A 21099-nucleotide genomic window follows, 5' to 3' on the forward strand; every position below is an offset into this window, starting at 1 on the left:
CAATCAGCGGGAAGCTGACTCATAGTCTTACTAACGGAGCATGTTCACTTGGTCTGGGTGTCTGTGCAGAAGTGAGGCATTATGGGAACTTTCTTTACACAGCTCAGCGCTTTTTCTTCCTGTTTGGCTTCTGATCCTTCTGAACAGGTGAAATTTGGGGAGACTTAAGGGAACTATTGAGACAACTGAAAGTATGCCTGCAGCTTGAGATTAACTCTTTATTAGCCTTTTCTACTCCTTTAAAGGAGACAAGCACTTTCGATCCATTATCTTGTTTCTTGTGCAGTAAGCAGAGAAAAGATACAGAGACAAAACATCATGAAATGCACCATGCTCCATTAGGCTTAGATCCCCTAGTGACAGCAACTTCATATGAACAAGGAAGATGCAGAACTTGTTTCCCTTTAACATAATTAGTCCTTATCAGCACAGGGTTGTTAAGGGGCATCATTTCAGTTATTTGATTCATTTATAAGGTACATATCAGAATCTTTGGCTTTAGAGTAATAACTTTTACATTTAATTTTTTAAATTTCTTTCCAATACTTATTTCTACTCATAATTCAGAACATTATATAAATACATTCACTTTGTGTATGTCCAGATTATGCAGTTATGGGATCCCTTATCCAGAAACACTTTTCTCCCAAAAATCTCTGAATTACAGTAAGAGCATGCTCCCCGTCCATTTAAAGCAAATTATTTTAATTTTTAAAAACAAATTCTCTGCAATATTAAAACAGTACCTTGTACTTCATCTGAACTAAGCAAAACAATCCTACTGGGTTCATTTAATGTTTCGATTAATTTTAGAAAACTTAAAGGTATGGTGAGCCACATAACCGAAGATCCCTTATCCCTGGTCCCCAGCACTCCAGATAACAAAGCCTGTATTAATACTCCTTACAAACAACACTGCTCTTCTGAAATGATTTTTTCCTCTTGATCAAGCTTTTCAGAATACAGTAGGTCTCTGTTATATGGGATACAATTGTGGTCTCTGAGCCCTACAAAGCCCAGAATGGCAGGTTGCATTGTTTCTGGCAAATTATTTTGCACAAGTGAAAAGGGATAGTACATTATATTCAAATATCCATGTAACATTTGCAGTATATGGTTTCTGGTCCTTTAAATAGGATTTGGAATATCAGATGAAGAGCAACCACAGGATGACAAATGACTGGATCTCTTGTTTAAATATGTATGGTATGTCAAGGACCAGGTCTGTTATCAAAACAGGTTTTATTACCTGGAAGGTTTCCCTTAGAGATAGTATCTGTGTCAAGGTTATAAGTGTCCTGCAAACGAAGTAGAGCTTTGGCAGCACCAGTCTGGTCCTCATCATTCGGGAAATACTGGCGCTGAATAGTTAAGTTAGAGATAAATCCTAGAAACACAAAAGGAACACAATATTTATTATGCGCTAAGCTTCACTCAACACAAGCATAGAAACACTGAAAAAAAACACACAAATGGGGTTGCTGCTTTTTTTTTTTTTTTAATATGAAACATTTCATTCCCAATGTTAAGCCCTGCCACTTGCTGGCTTTCCCAGCATGATCTGAGGGAAGACATTCACCAACAGGATTTTCATTAGACTGATCCACCCAAACTGCACACAACAGACAGGGAATCATTCCCAGTCACATTATTTTGGAGATTTCACACTGTTCGAACATACACAAACTGGAGAAATATTGGCTTGGTCAGCCAAAATTACAAAAGAGCTTAAAACACCACATTTCCAACAGCAGCTAGTAAATATTACATATTGCATATAAAATGAAGAAAAAACGACAACTAAAACAGTGGGAATGAGCTATAGTCAAATTGTGAACAACCAAAAGCACACACACACACACACACACATATATATACACACACACACACACACACACAAGTAATGCTGCTGAACCTCCTTATGGGCACAAAAAGAAGCCTTATGATGTAAAGTGAAGCCCTAAACAATATTTCATATTTAGCATATTACCCTAATGATACAGCTAGAAGATGCCTTACCATCAGATATATCTTTAAGTATCAAATTCTCTAATTTAACCCATTCTGTGTTGAGCCTCTTCATCAGCTTGAAGGCATTCACTGGATGTCCCAAGAATCCCTCTGGGTCCTTTGTTGCAGTGTCTGTCAGATGATCTAATTTATCTGCCCATCTGGAGAGATAACAGTAATTAACTTTGAACAGGATAGAAAAAGATAATGAAAATGAAGGCAAAGTTTTGACTGGTTGCTATAAGTAACTGTAGTATTGCAGTTTAGCACTGTTGTAAATCAGCCCATGACCTTTTGCAAAACGTTTGGCACAGTTTTTTTTTTTTTTTTTTAAATAAAAATAAGGACTTGCATAGCTTTAAATAAAATGACAAATTAAACTGTTTTGTACAAACCGGATAACAAGTAAGAAGAGTAAGAACAAATAAGCCCCTTGTGTTTTGCTTACTTAGAAATAGTGGTATAATTAGGGTCACATGGGCCCAGGTGCACACAACTTTTTCAGGCTGAGCTGAGACAATGTATTTTTCACCCTCTGTAATGCTTAGGCCACTGCAACTTGGTTTATGGTGTGTCTGCACCCAGAGATGCTGAGTTAGCCAGTGTTTCTAAAGCGAACACTTAGGTGCAGACACAGATTTGGCGCCAAACCACACAAGTGTGAAATCCCCTCTGTATCTGCACCAAGTTGACACAGCATCTGAGTGCAGACACACAATAAAGCAAAATCAGACTGGAATGTTGGTTTAGTGCAGGCTGTGTGGCTGTAGCCTTATGAAAAGGACTTCCTGATCACTTTAACAATGTCAAAGTTTTGAGTCAGTTATCCTATATGTAACATATTTCAGGCCAGATTACCATAACATTTTATGGCCCAGAGCCTTCATCATGTTATCATATCATAAATGACCAAATACATTATCCTCCAGTTCTGATCTAACACAACATACAGTTCTGAATACATTTGGGAAATTTAACATACTTCTAAGTAACTTCCAAATAAAGCAGTTTATATATTTCCTTTAGACTTAATTTTGGCTTGACTTCTGAATGTATTCATTCCACGCGCACTGTAAACATCACACCAGTCTGAAAGTGCTAGAGCATTTTTAGAAAATGAGCACACTGTATAGTTATAATTAAATACCTAGACATCTTACAGAGTCATGGAACTTAATGATACAAATGTCTGCTTCTATTTGCCCCGACTGTGCCCTAACTGGTATGAAAGGAACTTCTTCTTGCATAAAACACTGATGGCATTTACTCACTTTTTGATCTGTGCCAATTTCTGCTCCTCTGCCTTAATATAATCTTTCAGTGACGTAACCAAGTCCTTTTCTGTGTTTAGCAAATCTGTCATGTGACCTAGAATTTGAAAACAAAATTATTAAATATTATAACCCTTTCTGTCACAGAGAATACAGAGGGGGGGGAAAAAAAAAAAAAAAAAAAAAGGTCCAGTTTTGTTGCAGACAGATAAAGGACCAAAACTGACATTTTGCATCCAGAAATGTGCAGAATATGTTCAGTGTCTTCTCCCTCCCCCCCCCACCCCATATCTATGGAATACGCTGTAAAAACAGCACAACTACATTATATTTTGGAAAAAGTAAAAAAAAAGTATAATGTATAACGTACAGCAGACAAGTTGCATCACTGGAATTCTCAAATAAATACTTTGGCTGCCTGACTGCCAAGCGAGCGGCTGGCTATGTAAATCAACATATAACCCAGAACCTACCAATTGAGGTGAAGAAGTCTGCGTGTGCACAAGAGAAAAGCCCCAAGAGGGGCAATACTAGGTGAATTTTCATTGTGCAGAGTGATGAACTGGGAAACTGTGGAGAAAGATCAAAATATTATATAAGTAAACAAATAATATATAGTGCATAGAAACATTAGTATATTTATTTCATATATAGATTAGATCATAGATTATAGAGCTATGTATTTAATTTCATTATCTGTAAAACAAAACATTAGCCCTCTGAATGAATTTTAGGAGTTGACCAATTAATTCAAAAGCATTTAATGGTGACCAACCTTTTGGATTGACCAATTTTAATTCTAAAAAAAAAAAAAAATTCTGGATCATGCATTTAAACAGGGATTTATTGCTCCCACATATACATTCTTATTGTATATATTGATCCATCACATTAAATATACAGGTAGACAGCAACAGATTGAAAACACAAGCAAGAGAAGAATTGTGCCCATACACTATCTTCTGCTGACTGTGTCCAATGACATGGTCCCTAAATTAAAATATACGGTGCATTGCCCATCCAGCACCTATCAAGAATCGAAACAGTAATTACTGAATCTTTTTCTTTTTATCACTTATCACTAATCTTTCTTACAACTAGGTAACTAGTATATCCCAAAATATACCTGAAGCGCATAACCTGACCCTAAAGTGCAAGGGAACTGCTTTATAGTAAATGGTTGTTGCACACTTAGGGGCACATTTATCAAAGTAAATACAAAAAAAATCGTATTTTTTCTAATTTATATTTTTTTCTAATTTTGCATGACTTTTTCGTACAAATACGATTTTGTCGTGTAAGTTTTGTCGCAACGAGTACGAAAGTTTCGGATTCATTCAAGCTTCGGTATCGTGACTTTCCTTGGGCCAGGTTGGAGCTGCAGAGTGCCACTGAGTCCTATGGGAGGCTTCTAAAATCATGCACAGAAGGATCAAAGTCAGAAACGATTTCCCGCCGTTTACGATTGTTCAGATACGAACATTTTGTGACTTTCGGATCGCCAATACGATATTATCGTGACTATTGCACTTTTTTTCACAAGCATTTTTGTGACATTTCCGGTCATCAGAAATTATCGTATCTAATCCAAATTTTACCCACTTGTACTTTGATGAATCTGCCCCATTGTTTTAGCATTACATTAGGGATGGATGGAATCAACTTTTTTCGGATTCGGACGAACCCTGAATCCTTCATAAAAGATTTGGCTGAATACCAAACTGAATCTGAATTAGCATGTGCTATTTAGGCTACATAAGGGTTAAACATCATGTTTACATGAGAAAGTCACATGATTTTTAGGATTCGGATTTGGTTTGGCCAGGAACGTGGATTCAGCCGAATCGGAATCCTGCCGAAAAAGGTTGAATGCCTACATAATTTAATATTAGAATTATATATAAATTAAGTATTAGGGTTCAGGCTTCAGTTGAGATGATAAAATGTTAAAAAGAAAAAACAAGGTAGATGTTAATTATACTGGATCAAAAATGACAAACACTTCTCAGTTCTTCTCCCTGGCATCATGTCAGCATTAGTCAGAAAATCCTTCATTTCTAGTTAAACAGAATGAATGAGAATGCCCCCACAACCTTCATGCTTTCCAAGCAAATGTTCAGTTGGCAGATTACCAATTCTACCCTTTAACATTACAGTCAAAAAGACAGGAAAATTGGTATTTTTCTTTCCCACTGGAGCTGCTCGGCTTCTTTATGGAAGTGATATAACAAAAAAGCAGGTTTCTCTGAAAAGTGCAATGCATATCTGCCCTTCATTTAGTAAGCTCATGAATAGAAGTCTTTGCAGTCCTCTGTCATTCAATGTAGCTACAAGCTTGCAACTGCCTCCCAAGGGTATTGAAGTATGAAAAGAAATTTTTTTTTTTTCAAATGCTGAAATCCAAGAAGTATTTGGTGTTAAATTCTACCAAGGTATATCTACTACATTTTCCATGTGCCCTCCCTTAGTAGGTATCCTTCTGCATTTTGAAGAGTCATCGTGGAAAGAGGATCAAAATGAGTTAGACATCAGATAGAGGAAGGGTTTAATTTAAAGGAAAGGTAACACTAAAAAATGAAAGCATTTTAAAAGTAATTAAAATATAATATACCGTTACCCTGAACTGGTAAAGCGGTTGTGTTTGCTTCACTATAGTTTTTATAAATAAGTTGTTGTGTAGCCATTGTGTTGGGCAGCCATTCAAGATGGAAAAAGGATAAAAGGCACAGGTAAGCAGATAGATAAAAAAAAACATTGTATTCTACTAAGATTGCATAAATCCATGCTGGTAGCAAATCAATTCTACTACATTTTTTCTACACTTGTAAAGGTTTTTAGTAGCCTTCAGTTGCCAATACTATAGAAATAAAAAAATAACCCTTATACAGAAGCTCCAAGTCCCAAGCATTCTGGACAATCCTGCCTATATTAGTTTTTAACAAAGCATGTCAAATCTTTATAAAGCAACAAGCTGTGAAACAATTCAAAAGCAGGGTTAAATGATTAAGCTTCCTTGGAAAGGCAGCACATATTTGCACATGACACCCAGCCAAACTTGCCTGCTTGTGCCAGGATGCTTTTCAACAAACTTCAGCAGCAGCAACCATATAAATGGCAAAGAATTCCATATAACTAGTTATCCTAAAACAGGTGTTAGCCACCAGTAGTGTTTTGAGGGAACTGACTGCCAACCCAACATCTTTCAGCCACATGCAATTCATCCCTGTGTAGGAAAAGCTGGCTGTTCCTGGCAAGACCATGTAAGGGTCCAGAGCAGAGGTCTTGGATTGCAGATTACAGGTGCTTGCAAACTGTAGTTGTAATAGTAGTAACCAAACAATTGCAATGCAGTGTTTTGGCACTTTATACGTAGGCTGCTGCCACATGTGAGGCTTAAGGGGGCCATACACAGGCAGATTTCAGCTGGCGATTCAGCAGCTTATCTGCCTGTGTATGAGCATCCCCAACTGATATCTGGCCTAAAATTGTCCAGATCTTGATCAGGAAGGTTTGATTTTCCTTCAGATCGAGGATCGCATTGGCTCCTTGATGTGGTCCTCGGTCCGACGCCACCGTAGGTGGGCATATCAGGAGAAGATTCACCTATTTTGGCGACCTTGACAAACAAGTAGATTGCAGTGTGAATGGCTACCTTTAGTCAATTCTCCCAATTTTGAGAGACCTGTGAAAAGTGCTGTTGCTTTGGAGTCTTAACCCAAACACTCAATCCTAAAGCCTCTTCCTAAACCCAATTAACCTCTAGAATTCCATCAATGAGCAGGCTCATTAATATCTGACAGTTTCAGCTATTTATTATTGCATTTATTGAAAGCTTTACATTTACCATTATAGACTGTCCTATTCTTGGCAACTTGTCAGTTGGCCATCATTTTTGTACAGTAGAACTACAATTTTATGTACCTGGATTTAAAATTTTCCCGTAACGCTGCTTTTTTTGCGGTCCCATACAGGCAAGTGTAGGGAGTGTGTGGGGGGGGGGGTCATAATATTATATCTGATAATATAAGTAATATAACACAAGGAGTACACTACATAACTGTGCAGTTGTGTCATTGAATTGTACATAGTTTACATTGTCAGGGGGTTGCATGCAATTTGTTTGTGCGTAAACAGCAGTGTAAAACATCAAAGCCTCCTTTTCTGAGGTGTGATTTTCACAGGAAAAAGGTGGATAAGAGACCCTGGATGTTTGGACTTAGCAGACAGTCAGGATTGAGGGACAGCCTTGCAACATCTTATGTTGATTCTATTTTTAACTGTGTCTATGCTGTATCTTGTTCATTTAACAAGGAATATACCTATTTTTATATAAATACTACGAGCCTAAAGATTATCATCATACCCCTAGACACACAAGTGAGTCCGCACTTGTATCAGTTGTTTTATACTGCTAAATTGGTAAGCAGTAGCATTAAACACTTCCGACAGCAAGTACCTTCGTTTTCTCCTGTTCTCGTTTTGACGCTGTCCCCTAGGAAATATAAATTGGGGGTTCTACTGTATGGGTTTTAAATTATTTTTCTTTCTTACTCTTTCTTGCTTTTAAATGGGGGTCTAAATCTTAAGCTACTGGGCTGCGAGGCTACAAACTTATATCTTTATTGTTGCATATCTCTCCATTTAGACATTTTCCAATTCATCTTACCAGTGGCAGGCCAACATCTAATGATACCCCCAACAGGCCCGACCCCCCTTCTCCATCAGGGCTGCTTCCCTTGCCTGCTTACAGATGCCCTGAACAACTCAGGCCTGCTTCCCCCCTCCTTTGCTGCACACTGGACTGGCTGGAAATAGATGAAGTCATGCAGGAGAGGTATTCAATTTGGTGACAGGTCCCAGCACAACATTGGCAGTTGTAATAAGGTATAAAATAAAGCCACTCAGAGGAATTTTGTACCACTGCAAGGCACTGAAAAAGGCCACTGACTTATTGTGCTAAACAAAGTGTTGCTCTAAACAAGATGCTTCATATTTTGGTACCAATACACAACCCATTCCTCCTCCCACCCCTTTGTTGTGACTGTTTTGTTAGCAAATGTGCAGGGGGATAATCTGTGCACTAATAATCTGCCTCGCAAGGTCCAGACATGGACTAATTTCAACTTCCCTGTTTATATTAAAAAAAAAAAAAAAATGTTCAGGACAAGCCTATACTGCCCTTCTAATCTATCCATACAAACAACCAGAGTTACATTTATACCCCCACATGAAATATTTGTCTTACAAGGAAACTGATGTGTACAGGAAAAAAAAAAAAACTATTTACAGCACCCTGATTATTATTAACCCTTATAAGGTATCAACAAGCTATAAGCTCTGGCTAAAAAAAAAAAAAAAGAGGGAGCACATGAGATATGAAATGAAACCAATCTGCATACTCATATGCAATGATTTTTTTTTATGCTCTATAAAACCCTTTTATTAAAAAACACAAAAGCAAGGAAAACCCCTCAATGAATAATTGTCATATTAGCAACAAAATAAATAAAACTCACTGCCTATCTGGAGGGCTATGTTTATATTACTTTTGCAGAGAAGTACATGCTATAAATCAGAACAGCAGTGGAAACAACATGTTTGGGGAAGTCATGGAGTGGATAAGATACAGTAGGTTGGTTTAGGAATGTGCTGCCACGTATTTAAGTGAACGCTCCCCTCCCCCAGCCGGAGAATGTCATTCAGATTCCCCACTCTCATCCACTCTCATTCCGCAGTACAAAAAGGGGAACACATCCTAAAATCTAACTGGCTCAAACACTGCTGGTTTGTTTTAAATTCTAGCAAACCCCTCTCTATGACTTCCTATACAGCAGAACCCTGGGCTGCTTCTACTACAGTTCCTGGCAAGCTTCATTTCAGCTCTGCACACAGCCCCTTTCCCACATGACACAAGAGAGATCAGACTAGAAATTTCTACTGACTTCTAGAACCCCCTTGAACAGGGAAAGCAAAAACAAATATACGACTGCACTTAGCACTTAACTCTGAGATAGACTAAACAAATATTTACCGGATTACAGAACTGCCAATCAGAAGAAACCCTTTACACTAAAGAAGGAATCATAAATCTAAGTACAGAAGTAAGGAGGGTATAGGATACTGGTGCAACTCCCATCAGCTAGGGCAGTGCTGTGCAGCAATTATGTGCCAAACCACATGTTCTTTGATCAGATTGTATTAAAATGAATAGTCATACATACTCTGACTGGGGGCCACCTCTGCACCAAAGGCCTTAAGTTGAAAAGCCTTAAGGTGGAATATTAACCAAAAAGTAACAAAGGTTAGTAAACGGGGCAATACTCATTGTAGTTCATGACCAGGTGAAGGGCCCATGAAGGATCACTTCAGTAACAATCCAAGCATCTGTGGCTAGGGTTTCCTCCTAGCTGGTATTTCCCAGTTGCAATAGGAAGGTACATTACAGAAGCAGCAAGACCAACATTTTATTCCAAAAAGTAACAAGCCTACGCATGACAGGCTGAGAGCAAGTTGTGTGATCAGATTTTGGCTTTAGCTCATTAATGTCACTGCATAGAAATGACAATTACCTACAGGCAAACTGAACCAATGACAAGTTGTATTTCAAAAGCTGGGAGCCACAATTTTGGGATTTGGTCACTACACTTGGGTCATTTAGGCTTATGACAGAGCACTCAGCTTGAATCTCACCTAACAGCTCTTGAATCTCAACTCACAATTCACTCACTATAACTTACAACATAGACGTCCCCAGAGAGTTTAGCTGTTGTATAATGCACAGAAATGTTTGCGTGAAATGTGTGAAGTCCCTTCACACACAAATGTATAAAAATAAATTTTATTTAACACACACAGCTCTACAAAAGCACTAAATTCTATAAGCAAAGAGTTCTCCATAAAAGCACAGCAGTAAAAGCAAATTCAGCCAAAAGCCGGTTTTCCTTCAAGAAAATGCTGCACTGCGTAATTATCAACGTGGCTTCCATGCTTCTATAAATGGTTACATTGTAGCACCAAATTACCATGTGCTGGGACAACTTTGATGGAAAGGAAGTCAGAGAAACCAAAGTGATGCACAAAGGTGCTGCAGAACCCCAACAGAAATGGAGCCCCCACATTAGGTAATGCAATAGCTGCACTAAAATCAACACTTACTGCCAGGATTACCCCAGATGTGGACGTCTCACACTCATCACCAGTGGGGGACAGGGACTGGCCATAGGGCTACATGCAACCCCTGTGCTGCTACTAAAGCAGAAGTGACAAATAGTGACAGTGACAGAGGGGCTGCAATTGGTTATAATCAGCCCTGACCCCAAACACTAGAATTCAGTTTAAAAGAAATTCTTAACCTATGGTTGGGTCTCCTGCTGTATAAGGTGGTTCTCTATATAACCTCATTAATAATGTGACATTTCCTCCAATAAAAAAATTTAATTTTAGTAATGAGGTTCTAAAGTAACTTTTGGGTCATAAAACTGTTTCAGAAACTCAAGTCCCCTGGGAAAAGAATCACTGTTTTAAAGAAACCTTTTAGCACTGCAGTTCTGCAAAACTATAACTCCCAAATTCCCAAGTGGAAAAGTTATGGCTTGGGATGCTGGAAGTCAGGGTCCTACGACAGCTTGAAAGCCACAGCTATCGCCAATAAACTAGGGAAGACGTACCTCTACCCACTTGTCGCAATGACCACTGATATCCGCCTTTTACGTCCGTCCTTATACTCCGGATCCAGCAAGTGTGAGCCCCTAGGCTCCGGCCGGTATTTTATACGTGCAATCTTTGCCTTCTCCGCCCCCCTAGTGCAGCTATTTATCCAGCCCCCCCAGCTAGTTTTCTACGTGAGACTCCTCACACAGCCAGTCGAACGCGCAAGCGCAGAAAGCACGTACTCTACTGCCCATGCGCAGAGAATGCACGGCTCACTTCTTACGAAGATTGAAAAAAAAGTTAGCGGAATTTGGTGGCACTTTTGCTGATTGGCTTGTGGGAACTTTTGGCTTCCAGTTTCATAGGCGGATTTTCAATAAAGCTAAGCCTCCCCAAACTTGCTTTGGCACCTTGGAAAAAAAAAAACCTTGCTCCGTTTTTGCACTGTCCTGGATATCTTCTCTTGCTCCTGCAAGCTTCGATTCTGCTGTAATCAGCTGTGCTCTGATTGGATCTTTCTTTTTGTGGATTCTCCAATTAGAGTACAGCTTTCTTGACAGACAGTAAAATTGACCAATCAAGGCACAGATGCAGACAGGGCTCGGGAGATATTACTAAAAAGGACAATCTGTGGCTGTAACCTTACCTAAGAACCATCTCTGAACTTTTGTTTCAGTTTTCATCCCACAGATACTATACTGCATATGTTCTAAAGGCTGAATCACTAGCTGAAATTAAATTGTTTTTTGTCACCTGACATCTATAATATCCCTATCCCCTACCCTAACACATGGATGGTAAGTTAACTCTCTCCCCCTAAAAAAGTTCATATACTTTTATATACTTGTTGTTGTTTTTTGCACTTTCCATTTTTTTTTTTTACTTTTGTCATTGGTTTGTTCTTTTCTAGTTAGTTACAATGGAGCCAATGTGTCAGTGCCAGTGTTATAGTGCCAGTGCCTAAATATCTACCGTCTCTACCCACTGCATCTCACAGCAAATAATGTGCTGGTTTTGTAAATACAGACTGCGTCTCACTGTATATAATGTGCCTGGGATGTCAGTACCCACTGCCTCTCTCGATAAAACTTAACACTAATCCATGCCCTTATCCTTTCCCGCTTAGATTACTGCAATCTCCTACTAACCGGCCTCCCAGACTCCCACCTCTCTCCCCTGCAATCAATTTTAAACTCTGCTAACAGGATCCTCCTGCTCTCTCTGAAGAGGGAACCTGTTCAGCCTCACTTAAGCTCTCTTGCATGGTTACCTGTTAAGCAAAGGATAGCTTACAAAATCCTTCTGCTAACATTCAAAGCCCTTCACTCCTCTGCTCCTCACTACATTTCTTCACTGGTCTCTCTGCATTGTTCCTGGTCGTCTCCTCCACTCTCTCAGAGCCTCCGTCTCTTTACACCATCCACACCCATTGCGCTATCTCGTCTGAAACCTTTCTATCTCGCTGCTCCTTACCTCTGGAACTCTATCCCTGAATCCCTCCGTAGGGAACACTCACCCACTCTCTTGAAGAAAAAGCTCAGCTGTTACCTTCTGGAGTGCTAAAACATTATTTTGCCCAGTCCTGCGCTTAAGGGCAAATGCCCATACTTGGTGCACTCTTACCTTCCAATTTGTGCCTGTATGTTACCCAACCACTTAGATAGTAAGCTCTACGGGGCAGGGACCTCCTTCCTACTGTGTCTTATTCCACATGGCACCTGTGGAGAGGGTGCCGATCCCTGTGAGCATTGTGCACCGGGCGGTGAGTAATGATTGGAGAGCTGAGGGTGTGCGGGTGAAGGTTCAAATTCTATTCCTAGCAACTTTGCAATTGGTCTTACTAATGTTAAGACACTCACTTATGACGGGTAAGTTCTGCATAAAAGGACACATACAATCCCCCAGTGTCCCCTATAAAGACAACTCAAGGCAGGTGAGGTAGGAGATAAAGGTATATAAATATGTTATATATGCAAAATATAAAATAGAATATAAAAGCCTAGTATACCATCTTATGAAGTCACAAGCGCCAGACATGATAATGCTGACTAGCTAAGACCCCACATGCACTTTGTTATTTGCACAGCTGTAACCACAGAGCACACAGAAAGTTGTAAAAGGGGTGTCCTATACTTTTGAGATAAGGTATGCCATCTTATATAAAAGACTGAAACTTTCAGGGTCTCATTTGAAGCTGTTAGTGACACATTTCAGCTGATGTTCTGTGTTGCTGATAGCTTCCACAAGACTCTGTGTTTGATTAATAAAGAAATAATTTGATATACTGAGAACCTTGTCTCAGGGTCTTGTTGTGTAATAAGGTTCTGGTCGGTAAAAATTACCAACACTAATTAATTTTTTTTAAATTTTTGAATAATTTGCCTTTTTCTTCTGCCTCTTTCCAGCTTTCAAATGGGGGTCACTGACCCCAGCAGCCAAAAAGTATTGCTCTGTGAGGTTACAGTTTTATTTTTCCATGCAGGCCCCTAACTATTCATATTCCCATCTCTTGTTTAAACCACTACCTGGTTGCTAGGGTAAATAAGACCCTAACAACCAGATAGCTGCTGAAATACCAAATGGAGAGCTGCTGAACAAAAAGCTAAATAACTGAAAAAACATTAAAAATAAAAGAGGATCAATTGCAAATTGTTTCAGAATATCAATGTCTACATCATATTAAAAGTTAATTTATAAGTGAACTACCCCTTTTAAGCTAACTGATCACATACACAAATGTATGGAGAACCCCTAACAGAAGTGCAGGTATGAATACTTTTACATTCTAAGCATTTTAGGGTGGAAAAAACACTCCCACCCGCACTTTTGCACAGTATCCCTGGAAGTCAGTGGGAACCGCAAGAGGTAGTTGGGAGTTCATTTTTTACACCAGCAGCAAATCCACTTTTTATGAAATTAGTTTTTCTAGATGAAGAAGGGCTTTACATATTGAGCTGGTTTATGCAAAGTATTTTTATAGTGACCTACATTGTTCAAGGGTATAGTTTCCTTTAACAATGTTTTGGGGGCCTGAATAAATTTGCAGTGGGGCCCTGTAACATCTGGTTACTCCATGTTTATCAGTAGAAGCCACATTCACCCTTTTGCACAGAGCCATTCCCCAGTTACAGTGGCTTGCAAAAGTATTCGGCCCCCTTGAACTTTTCCACATTTTATCACATTACAGCCACAAACATGAATACATTTTATTGGAATTCCACATGAAAGACCAATACAGAGTGGTGTACACGTGAGAAGTGGAACGAAAATCATACATGATTCCAAACATTTTTTACAAATAAATAACTGCAAAGTGGGGTGTGCGTAATTATTCAGCCCCCTTTGGTCTGAGTGCAGTCAGTTGCCCATAGACATTGCCTGATGAGTGCTAATGACTAAATAGAGTGCACCTGTGTGTAATCTAATGTCAGTACAAATACAGCTGCTCTGTGACGGCCTCAGAGGTTGTCTAAGAGAATATTGGGAGCAACAACACCATGAAGTCCAAAGAACACACCAGACAGGTCAGGGATAAAGTTATTGAGAAATTTAAAGCAGGCTTAGGCTACAAAAAGATTTCCAAAGCCTTGAACATCCCACGGAGCACTGTTTAAGCAATCATTCAGAAATGGAAGGAGTATGGCACAACTGTAAACCTACCAAGACAAGGCTGTCCACCTAAACTCACAGGCCGAACAAGGAGAGCGCTGATCAGAAATGCAGCCAAGAGGCCCATGGTGACTCTGGACGAGCTGCAGAGATCTACAGCTCAGGTGGGGGAATCTGTCCATAGGACAACTATTAGTCGTGCACTGCACAAAGTTGGCCTTTATGGAAGAGTGGCAAGAAGAAAGCCATTGTTAACAGAAAACCATAAGAAGTCCCGTTTGCAGTTTGCCACAAGCAATGCTGTCCATCTAATCTGACTGAGCTGGAGCTGTTTTGCAAAGAAGAATGGGCAAGGATTTCAGTCTCTAGATGTGCAAAGCTGGTAGAGACATACCCTAAAAGACTGGCAGCTGTAATTGCAGCAAAAGGTGGTTCTACAAAGTATTGAGGGGGCTGAATAATTACGCAAACCCCACTTTGCAGTTATTTATTTGTAAAAAATGTTTGGAATCATGTATGATTTTCGTTCCACTTCTCACGTGTACACCACTTTGTATTGGTCTTTCACGTGGAATTCCAATAAAATTTATTCATGTTTGTGGCTGTAATGTGACAAAATGTGGAAAAGTTCAAGGGGGCCGAATACTTTTGCAATCCACTGTATGTATAGACCTGAATGACAGACTATGGAGAAAGTCATTATGTACTGAAGCAAAGACAATTAAATAAACAGCGTTATTGGTAAGAGTCACAAGTTTGCAAATATTTTTTCTCCTATGTGGTGCCAATGCCAGGTAAATAAAATAGGTGCAAAGCAAATGCAGCCACTTACAAGTTTCTGCCCCATTCTGTTCTCACACTGACACTCTATTACAATGACCCATTTCAGTAAAGGAATTATTTTCCCTAACAAGCAGGGGTGACATGCCATAAGAGGAAATCTCCCAGTTATTTTGCAAAATATTTTCTTAAACCTGAACCTTATCTCTCATTCAGTATTTGTATGTAATCTGTATATTTGATTTATAAACCCTTCTTTTGTACAGCACTGCAGAGTTTGCTGGTGCGTTATAAAAACTTGTGAATAAAACAGGCTCAGCTTGGAATGCCTGGTTATGCATTCTTTTGGGTTGATTTTCACTCTGTGTAACTGCACAAGGCCAAGTTGTGTCTGTCAGAGCAAGTGGATCCAACACTCTTTGTGACTTTAGCCTAAGGGCCACTCTTCTGGTGATGTAAATCGTGTTGCTTTCCTTTAGCCCCTTAACCAGATCTCCCATTTTACTGAATTATGGGCCAAATTACCCTAGCAACCAGGCAGTGGTTTGGATGAGACACATGGGACTTGTAAGCTGGATTAAATATTGTTTGCCTAAAATAGTAGACCAAAGCTGGGTGAAAAATAATGGCCACAGCTTGTTTATTAAATATCACAAAAAATAAACACAAAATAAACCAAGCACGCCAAAATAATAACTCTTCCAGCTGCCTTATTTTTAAAACCACCTTATTGCCAGGCCAGGAGCATCTCAAATTTGTTTCAACTCTCCCATTAATTTTAAAATCAACAAAACACCTCGAAGCTGCGACAATAAATTTTTTTTTTTACTTAACAATTAATGAATTGCAATGATTATAAAGTAAACATTAAAGGGGGTAAGGGGTTGGGAATGTCTTGAGACCGTTCCTGATGAAAGGTGAGCCTGTGCCCTTGATCTTGGCATTTATACCCCACTAACCATATACATGTGACCCATTATAGACAATCTTTTGTTAGTGCCTTTTTTTGCCAGGACCCCCTGCCCAGCTGTTGCCCAATTTATTAGAACCCCCATTACAAACCAGGTGCATTATCGTGAATGCTGCTCCCCCAGCTACATTCCCATAATACTGTTTGCAGGAATATGAATTGGAGAGGGTCTGAATAGAAAGATAAGGAATAAAAAGTAATAACAATAAAACTGTAGCCTTGAGAAGCAATTATTTTTTTACACTGCAACCCCCATTTGCAAGCTGAAGAGTCAGAAGAATGCAGATATTTCAAAAACGATAAAAAATTAAGACCAAATTAAGAGTTGCCATGGAAAGCAACAATGTCCCAGCTTTGCACATTGCTTAGGAATGAATCGGGACTATTATTCCTAGCAGACTTTCTTCATGTTATTCAGTTCAGCAGAATGACACCTGTGCAACTGCCACAGATTCTCAGCGAGAATTTTAATTGGGCCACTGCAGGACATTAACTTTTTTGTCCTTGAGCCACTCCAAGGTTATTTGGCTTCATGTTTGGGATCATTATCCTGCTGAAAGATGTACTTTCACTCCTGCTCATGTAGAGCAGCCCCACAAGATGCTACCATATAGCGAACTGAAGGCTTGGGTCAAACATATCAAAAACTAAGTATAACAGCGGCCTGTAAAAAAAAGCAGCCATGGCTGAGAAAGTACCATGTTTTCTGGAGATGCCAAAAACCATGAGAATGTGCAAAATGGTGAAAGTGCAAATCTACCTCAAATAAAAAACTCAAGTAATACTGTTTTTGTCTGCTAAAAACTCATGGGGGAAAGTGGGGGTAGCGGTAGCGTTATCTAGAATGCTGAGCTTGGGAACAAAGGTGATTGTCCTGGAATAGCCCAATCAAAACTCCAATCCAGCTGAGAAGTTTAACCAGTGATCCCCAACCAGTGGCTTGTGGGCAACATGTTGCTCATCATCCCCTTTAAAGTTGTTCCCAGTGGACTCAAAGTAGGCTCTGGCTTGGAGGCAAGTTTTGAAAGCAGAGAGACACAGTCTTACTCCAAGCAGGGCCTCCTGCGGACTAGCAGTCCACATGGGGTTCCCCAACACTTTTTACATCTGAGTGTGGCTCACAAGAAAAAAAGGTTGGGGATCCCTGCTCTAATAGAAAAATTGTTACACCAGCACACCCTTACCTCCTCCAACAGGTTAACTATTTGGTGCACAGCCCAGAGAGTCGGCACTCTCAGCAAAGTCCAGTAGAAATTATTTCAGCCGGCACAACAAGTAAAGTGCCATTTGAACCATTTGAAAACTGAGGTGCACAAGTGTAATCTAACCTGAAGCTAAAGTGACTGGAAGAATGGGCTAAAAATCCCTCCCAAGCCATGAACGTACCCTAATAGAGTTAAAGCTGTTATTGCTGCAAACGTTGGTTATCTGGATAAGGGGTCTTTCAGTAAATAAATAGGATTGTTTTGCCTCCAATAAGGAATAATTGTATCTTAGTTGGGATCAAGTACAAGGTACTGTTTTATAATTACAGAGAAAAAGGAAACCATTTTTAAAAATTTTAATTATTTGATTAAAATTGAGTCTATGGGAAATGACCTTTTTGTAATTTGGAACTTTCTAGATAAAAGGTTTCCAGATAATGGATCTCATACCTGTATCTAATATTGCAATATGTATCCAAACAGCACATTGATTTGTTTTTTTTCCAACAAAAATTTCTTTCAGGCTGCCAATAATTTCTGGTGCAAAAAGTTTAAGAAGCAACGCTAGTTTTCAAGCTAAAAGCCTGTTAAATGTAGAATTAGAGAAAAAAAAAGCACCAGTATTTCCTAATGGACAGTTACATATAATAGAATAAACAAAGTAAGTCCATACACTCACGGTTCCTTGTAAACTCAGTCCATTATCCACTGGTGCAGATCCTCCTGATGCACCTGGCCCAGTGCAACAGTGTGATTAGAAAGTTGGGTGTTATACATCCTGGCACAGGAAAAGCAATCCCGATCTTTGGGTACCATACCTGCTTAAAGGACATGTAAACCCCCACACGCAAAAATTTAATCAGTGAACAGCCTCTTTGAAATCTGTCAATACCTGCCACTCTGGTTGTCCAGAGGTTATTAGTAAGGCTGCAACATCTCCTTAATCACTTAGGTTTCTTTCTCCTCCTGTAACCCACTCGCCCCCCTCCTTCGGGAATTTGCTTTAGCTGTTGGTTTGTGGGCATGCTCAGTAGTTCTAAGCTCAGATTACTAAACACGCCCCCCAGTCTAGCAGCCAGTGAATAGATGGCATTGCTGGTTCCCATAGAAACTCAGTTCTAGCTGTCTGCTTCAGTTTTTTTTCTCCTTTCTCTCCAGAGCTCAGCTTAAACAAAGCAGAACTTTGATAAAAGACAGTTCTGTCTGCGTGAGCCTGTATTCTTGATGAAACATATGCTGAATAAGGGTCTGTGTGTGTGTATGCTGTTTGCAGATTTAATTGTAACTGATTATGTATCAGAGGGAAAATGGCCACCGGGTGAAAGCTGCTATTTGCTTTAGGAAAATGTGATGGTGCTGGCAAACGGAGGGGATATATGCAGTACAAATGATGCTATTTGGGGGGGGGGGGGAGACATGCCCAACTGATATACATTGTAGGCAAATGTAGGCTTTACATGTCCTTTAAGTACTTTTGTAGTATACTATTTGAAATGCCCACGTAGCCTTGGTTATGTAGATAAAACTATACAATGTATTAAAGACAGAATAGCAAAGCATAAGTCGGATTTTACTTCAAAAAGAAATACCTCAATTGCCAGGCATTTCAAAGAGAAAAATCATAATGCATCCCAATTGAGATTCCAAATTTTGGAGCATGTTCCAAGACCAAAAAGAGGTGGAAATAGAGAAAACATTTTGCTATAACATGAAGCCAGATGGACATATAGACATGGGCGTCCACAGAAGGGGGCAAGAGGGGGCACTTGCCCCCCCCTGGAAAAGTAGCAAAAAAACAAAAACCTTACTCCGTTTCTGCACTTTCCCCTCAAGCCCGTTTTTGCTGTGCTCCGATTGGATCTTTCTTCTTGTGGATTCTCCAATCAGAGCACAGCTTCCTTGACAGACAGTAAAATTGACCAATCAGAGCACAGATGCACACAGGGATCGGGAGATTTTGCAAACTGGAAACAGAAATGAAGACTGAAAAGAACAATCTGCAGCTGTAACTTTACCTAAGAACCAACTCTCAACTTTTGCTGCAGTTTTCATCCCACAGGTACTATACACAGGCACTATACACAGGCACTATACCCAGGCACTATACCCAGGTACTATACACAGGTACTATATACACAGGCACTATACACAGGTACTATACCCAGGTACTATACCCAGGCACTATACACAGGCACTATACACAGGTACTATACCCAGGCACTATACCCAGGCACTATACCCAGGTACTATACCCAGGTACTATACCCAGGCACTATACCCAGGCACTATACCCAGGTACTATACCCAGGTACTATACCCAGGCACTATACCCAGGTACTATACCCAGGCACTATACACAGGCACTATACACAGGTACTATATACACAGGTACTATACCCAGGTACTATACCCAGGCACTATACCCAGGTACTATACCCAGGCACTATACACAGGCACTATACACAGGTACTATACCCAGGCACTATACCCAGGCACTATACCCAGGTACTATACACAGGTACTATACCCAGGCACTATACCCAGGTACTATACACAGGCGCTATACACAGGCGCTATACCCAGGCACTATACCCAGGCACTATACACAGGCACTATACCCAGGTACTATACCCAGGCACTATACCCAGGCACTATACCCAGGTACTATACCCAGGCACTATACCCAGGCACTATACCCAGGCACTATACACAGGTACTATACCCAGGTACTATACCCAGGCACTATACCCAGGCACTATACCCAGGTACTATACCCAGGCACTATACCCAGGCACTATACACAGGTACTATACACAGGTACTATACCCAGGCACTATACCCAGGCACTATACACAGGTACTATACACAGGCACTATACACAGGTACTATACCCAGGCACTATACCCAGGCACTATACCCAGGTACTATACACAGGTACTATACCCAGGCACTATACCCAGGCACTATACCCAGGCACTATACACAGGCACTATACCCAGGTACTATACAGTTCTAAAGAATCACTAGCTGACATTAAATTGTTTTTTGCCTGACCTGACATCTATAATAATTTATAATCTATCCCCTACCCTAACACATGGAGGGTAAGTTAACTCTTTCCCTCTGAAAAAGCTCATTGTGTGTTTATATATTTGTTGTTGTTTTTTGCACTTACTATTTTTTTTTTTTTTTGTCATTGTTTTGTTCATTTATAGTAAGTTACAGTGGGGCCAATGTTGTGTATCAGTGCCAGTGTTATAGTGCCAGGGCCTGAATATCTGCCATCAGTACCCACTGCTTCTCACTGTATATAATGTGCTGGGTTTGTAAATACGGACTGCGTCTCACTGTATATAATGGGGAGTCAGTACCCACTGCCTTTCTTGCTATAAAACTAACATAAACACATCTAAAGGGGTGGTTCACTTTTAAGTTAACCTTTAGTATGTTATAAAATGGCCTATTCCTAGCAACTTTGCAATTGGTCTTTCTAATTAATTTTTTTGAATAATTTGCCTTTCTCTTCTGCCTCTATACAGATTTCAAATGGGGGCCAAAAAATATTGCTCTGTGAGGCTACAATTTTATTATTATTATAATTTTG

The 21099-nt window shown here is 39.8% G+C and overlaps 1 protein-coding gene across 4 annotated transcripts in view; it reads right to left on the reverse strand.

Moving 5' to 3' along the window:
- LOC100492280 (prolyl 4-hydroxylase subunit alpha-1) overlaps window positions 1-11327 on the reverse strand; it is a 28718-nt gene extending 17391 nt beyond the window's left edge. The window contains exons 1-5 of one of the 4 annotated variants that reach the window (XM_031905487.1): window positions 10949-11327; window positions 3755-3851; window positions 3282-3378; window positions 2020-2171; window positions 1250-1387 (exon numbers count right to left, since the gene is read on the reverse strand). In XM_031905487.1, coding sequence (XP_031761347.1) covers window positions 1250-1387; window positions 2020-2171; window positions 3282-3378; window positions 3755-3827 — 460 coding nt within the window. In that variant the 5' untranslated portion in view covers window positions 3828-3851; window positions 10949-11327. The remainder of the gene's footprint in view (window positions 1-1249; window positions 1388-2019; window positions 2172-3281; window positions 3379-3754; window positions 3852-10948) is intronic. The other 3 variants (XM_004915788.4, XM_004915787.4, XM_002935967.5) reach the window with 3 other exon arrangements.
- Window positions 11328-21099: the final 9772 nt, after the last annotated feature.

The sequence above is a fragment of the Xenopus tropicalis genome, chromosome 7, assembly GCF_000004195.4.
Source record: "Xenopus tropicalis strain Nigerian chromosome 7, UCB_Xtro_10.0, whole genome shotgun sequence".
NCBI lineage: Eukaryota > Metazoa > Chordata > Amphibia > Anura > Pipidae > Xenopus > Xenopus tropicalis.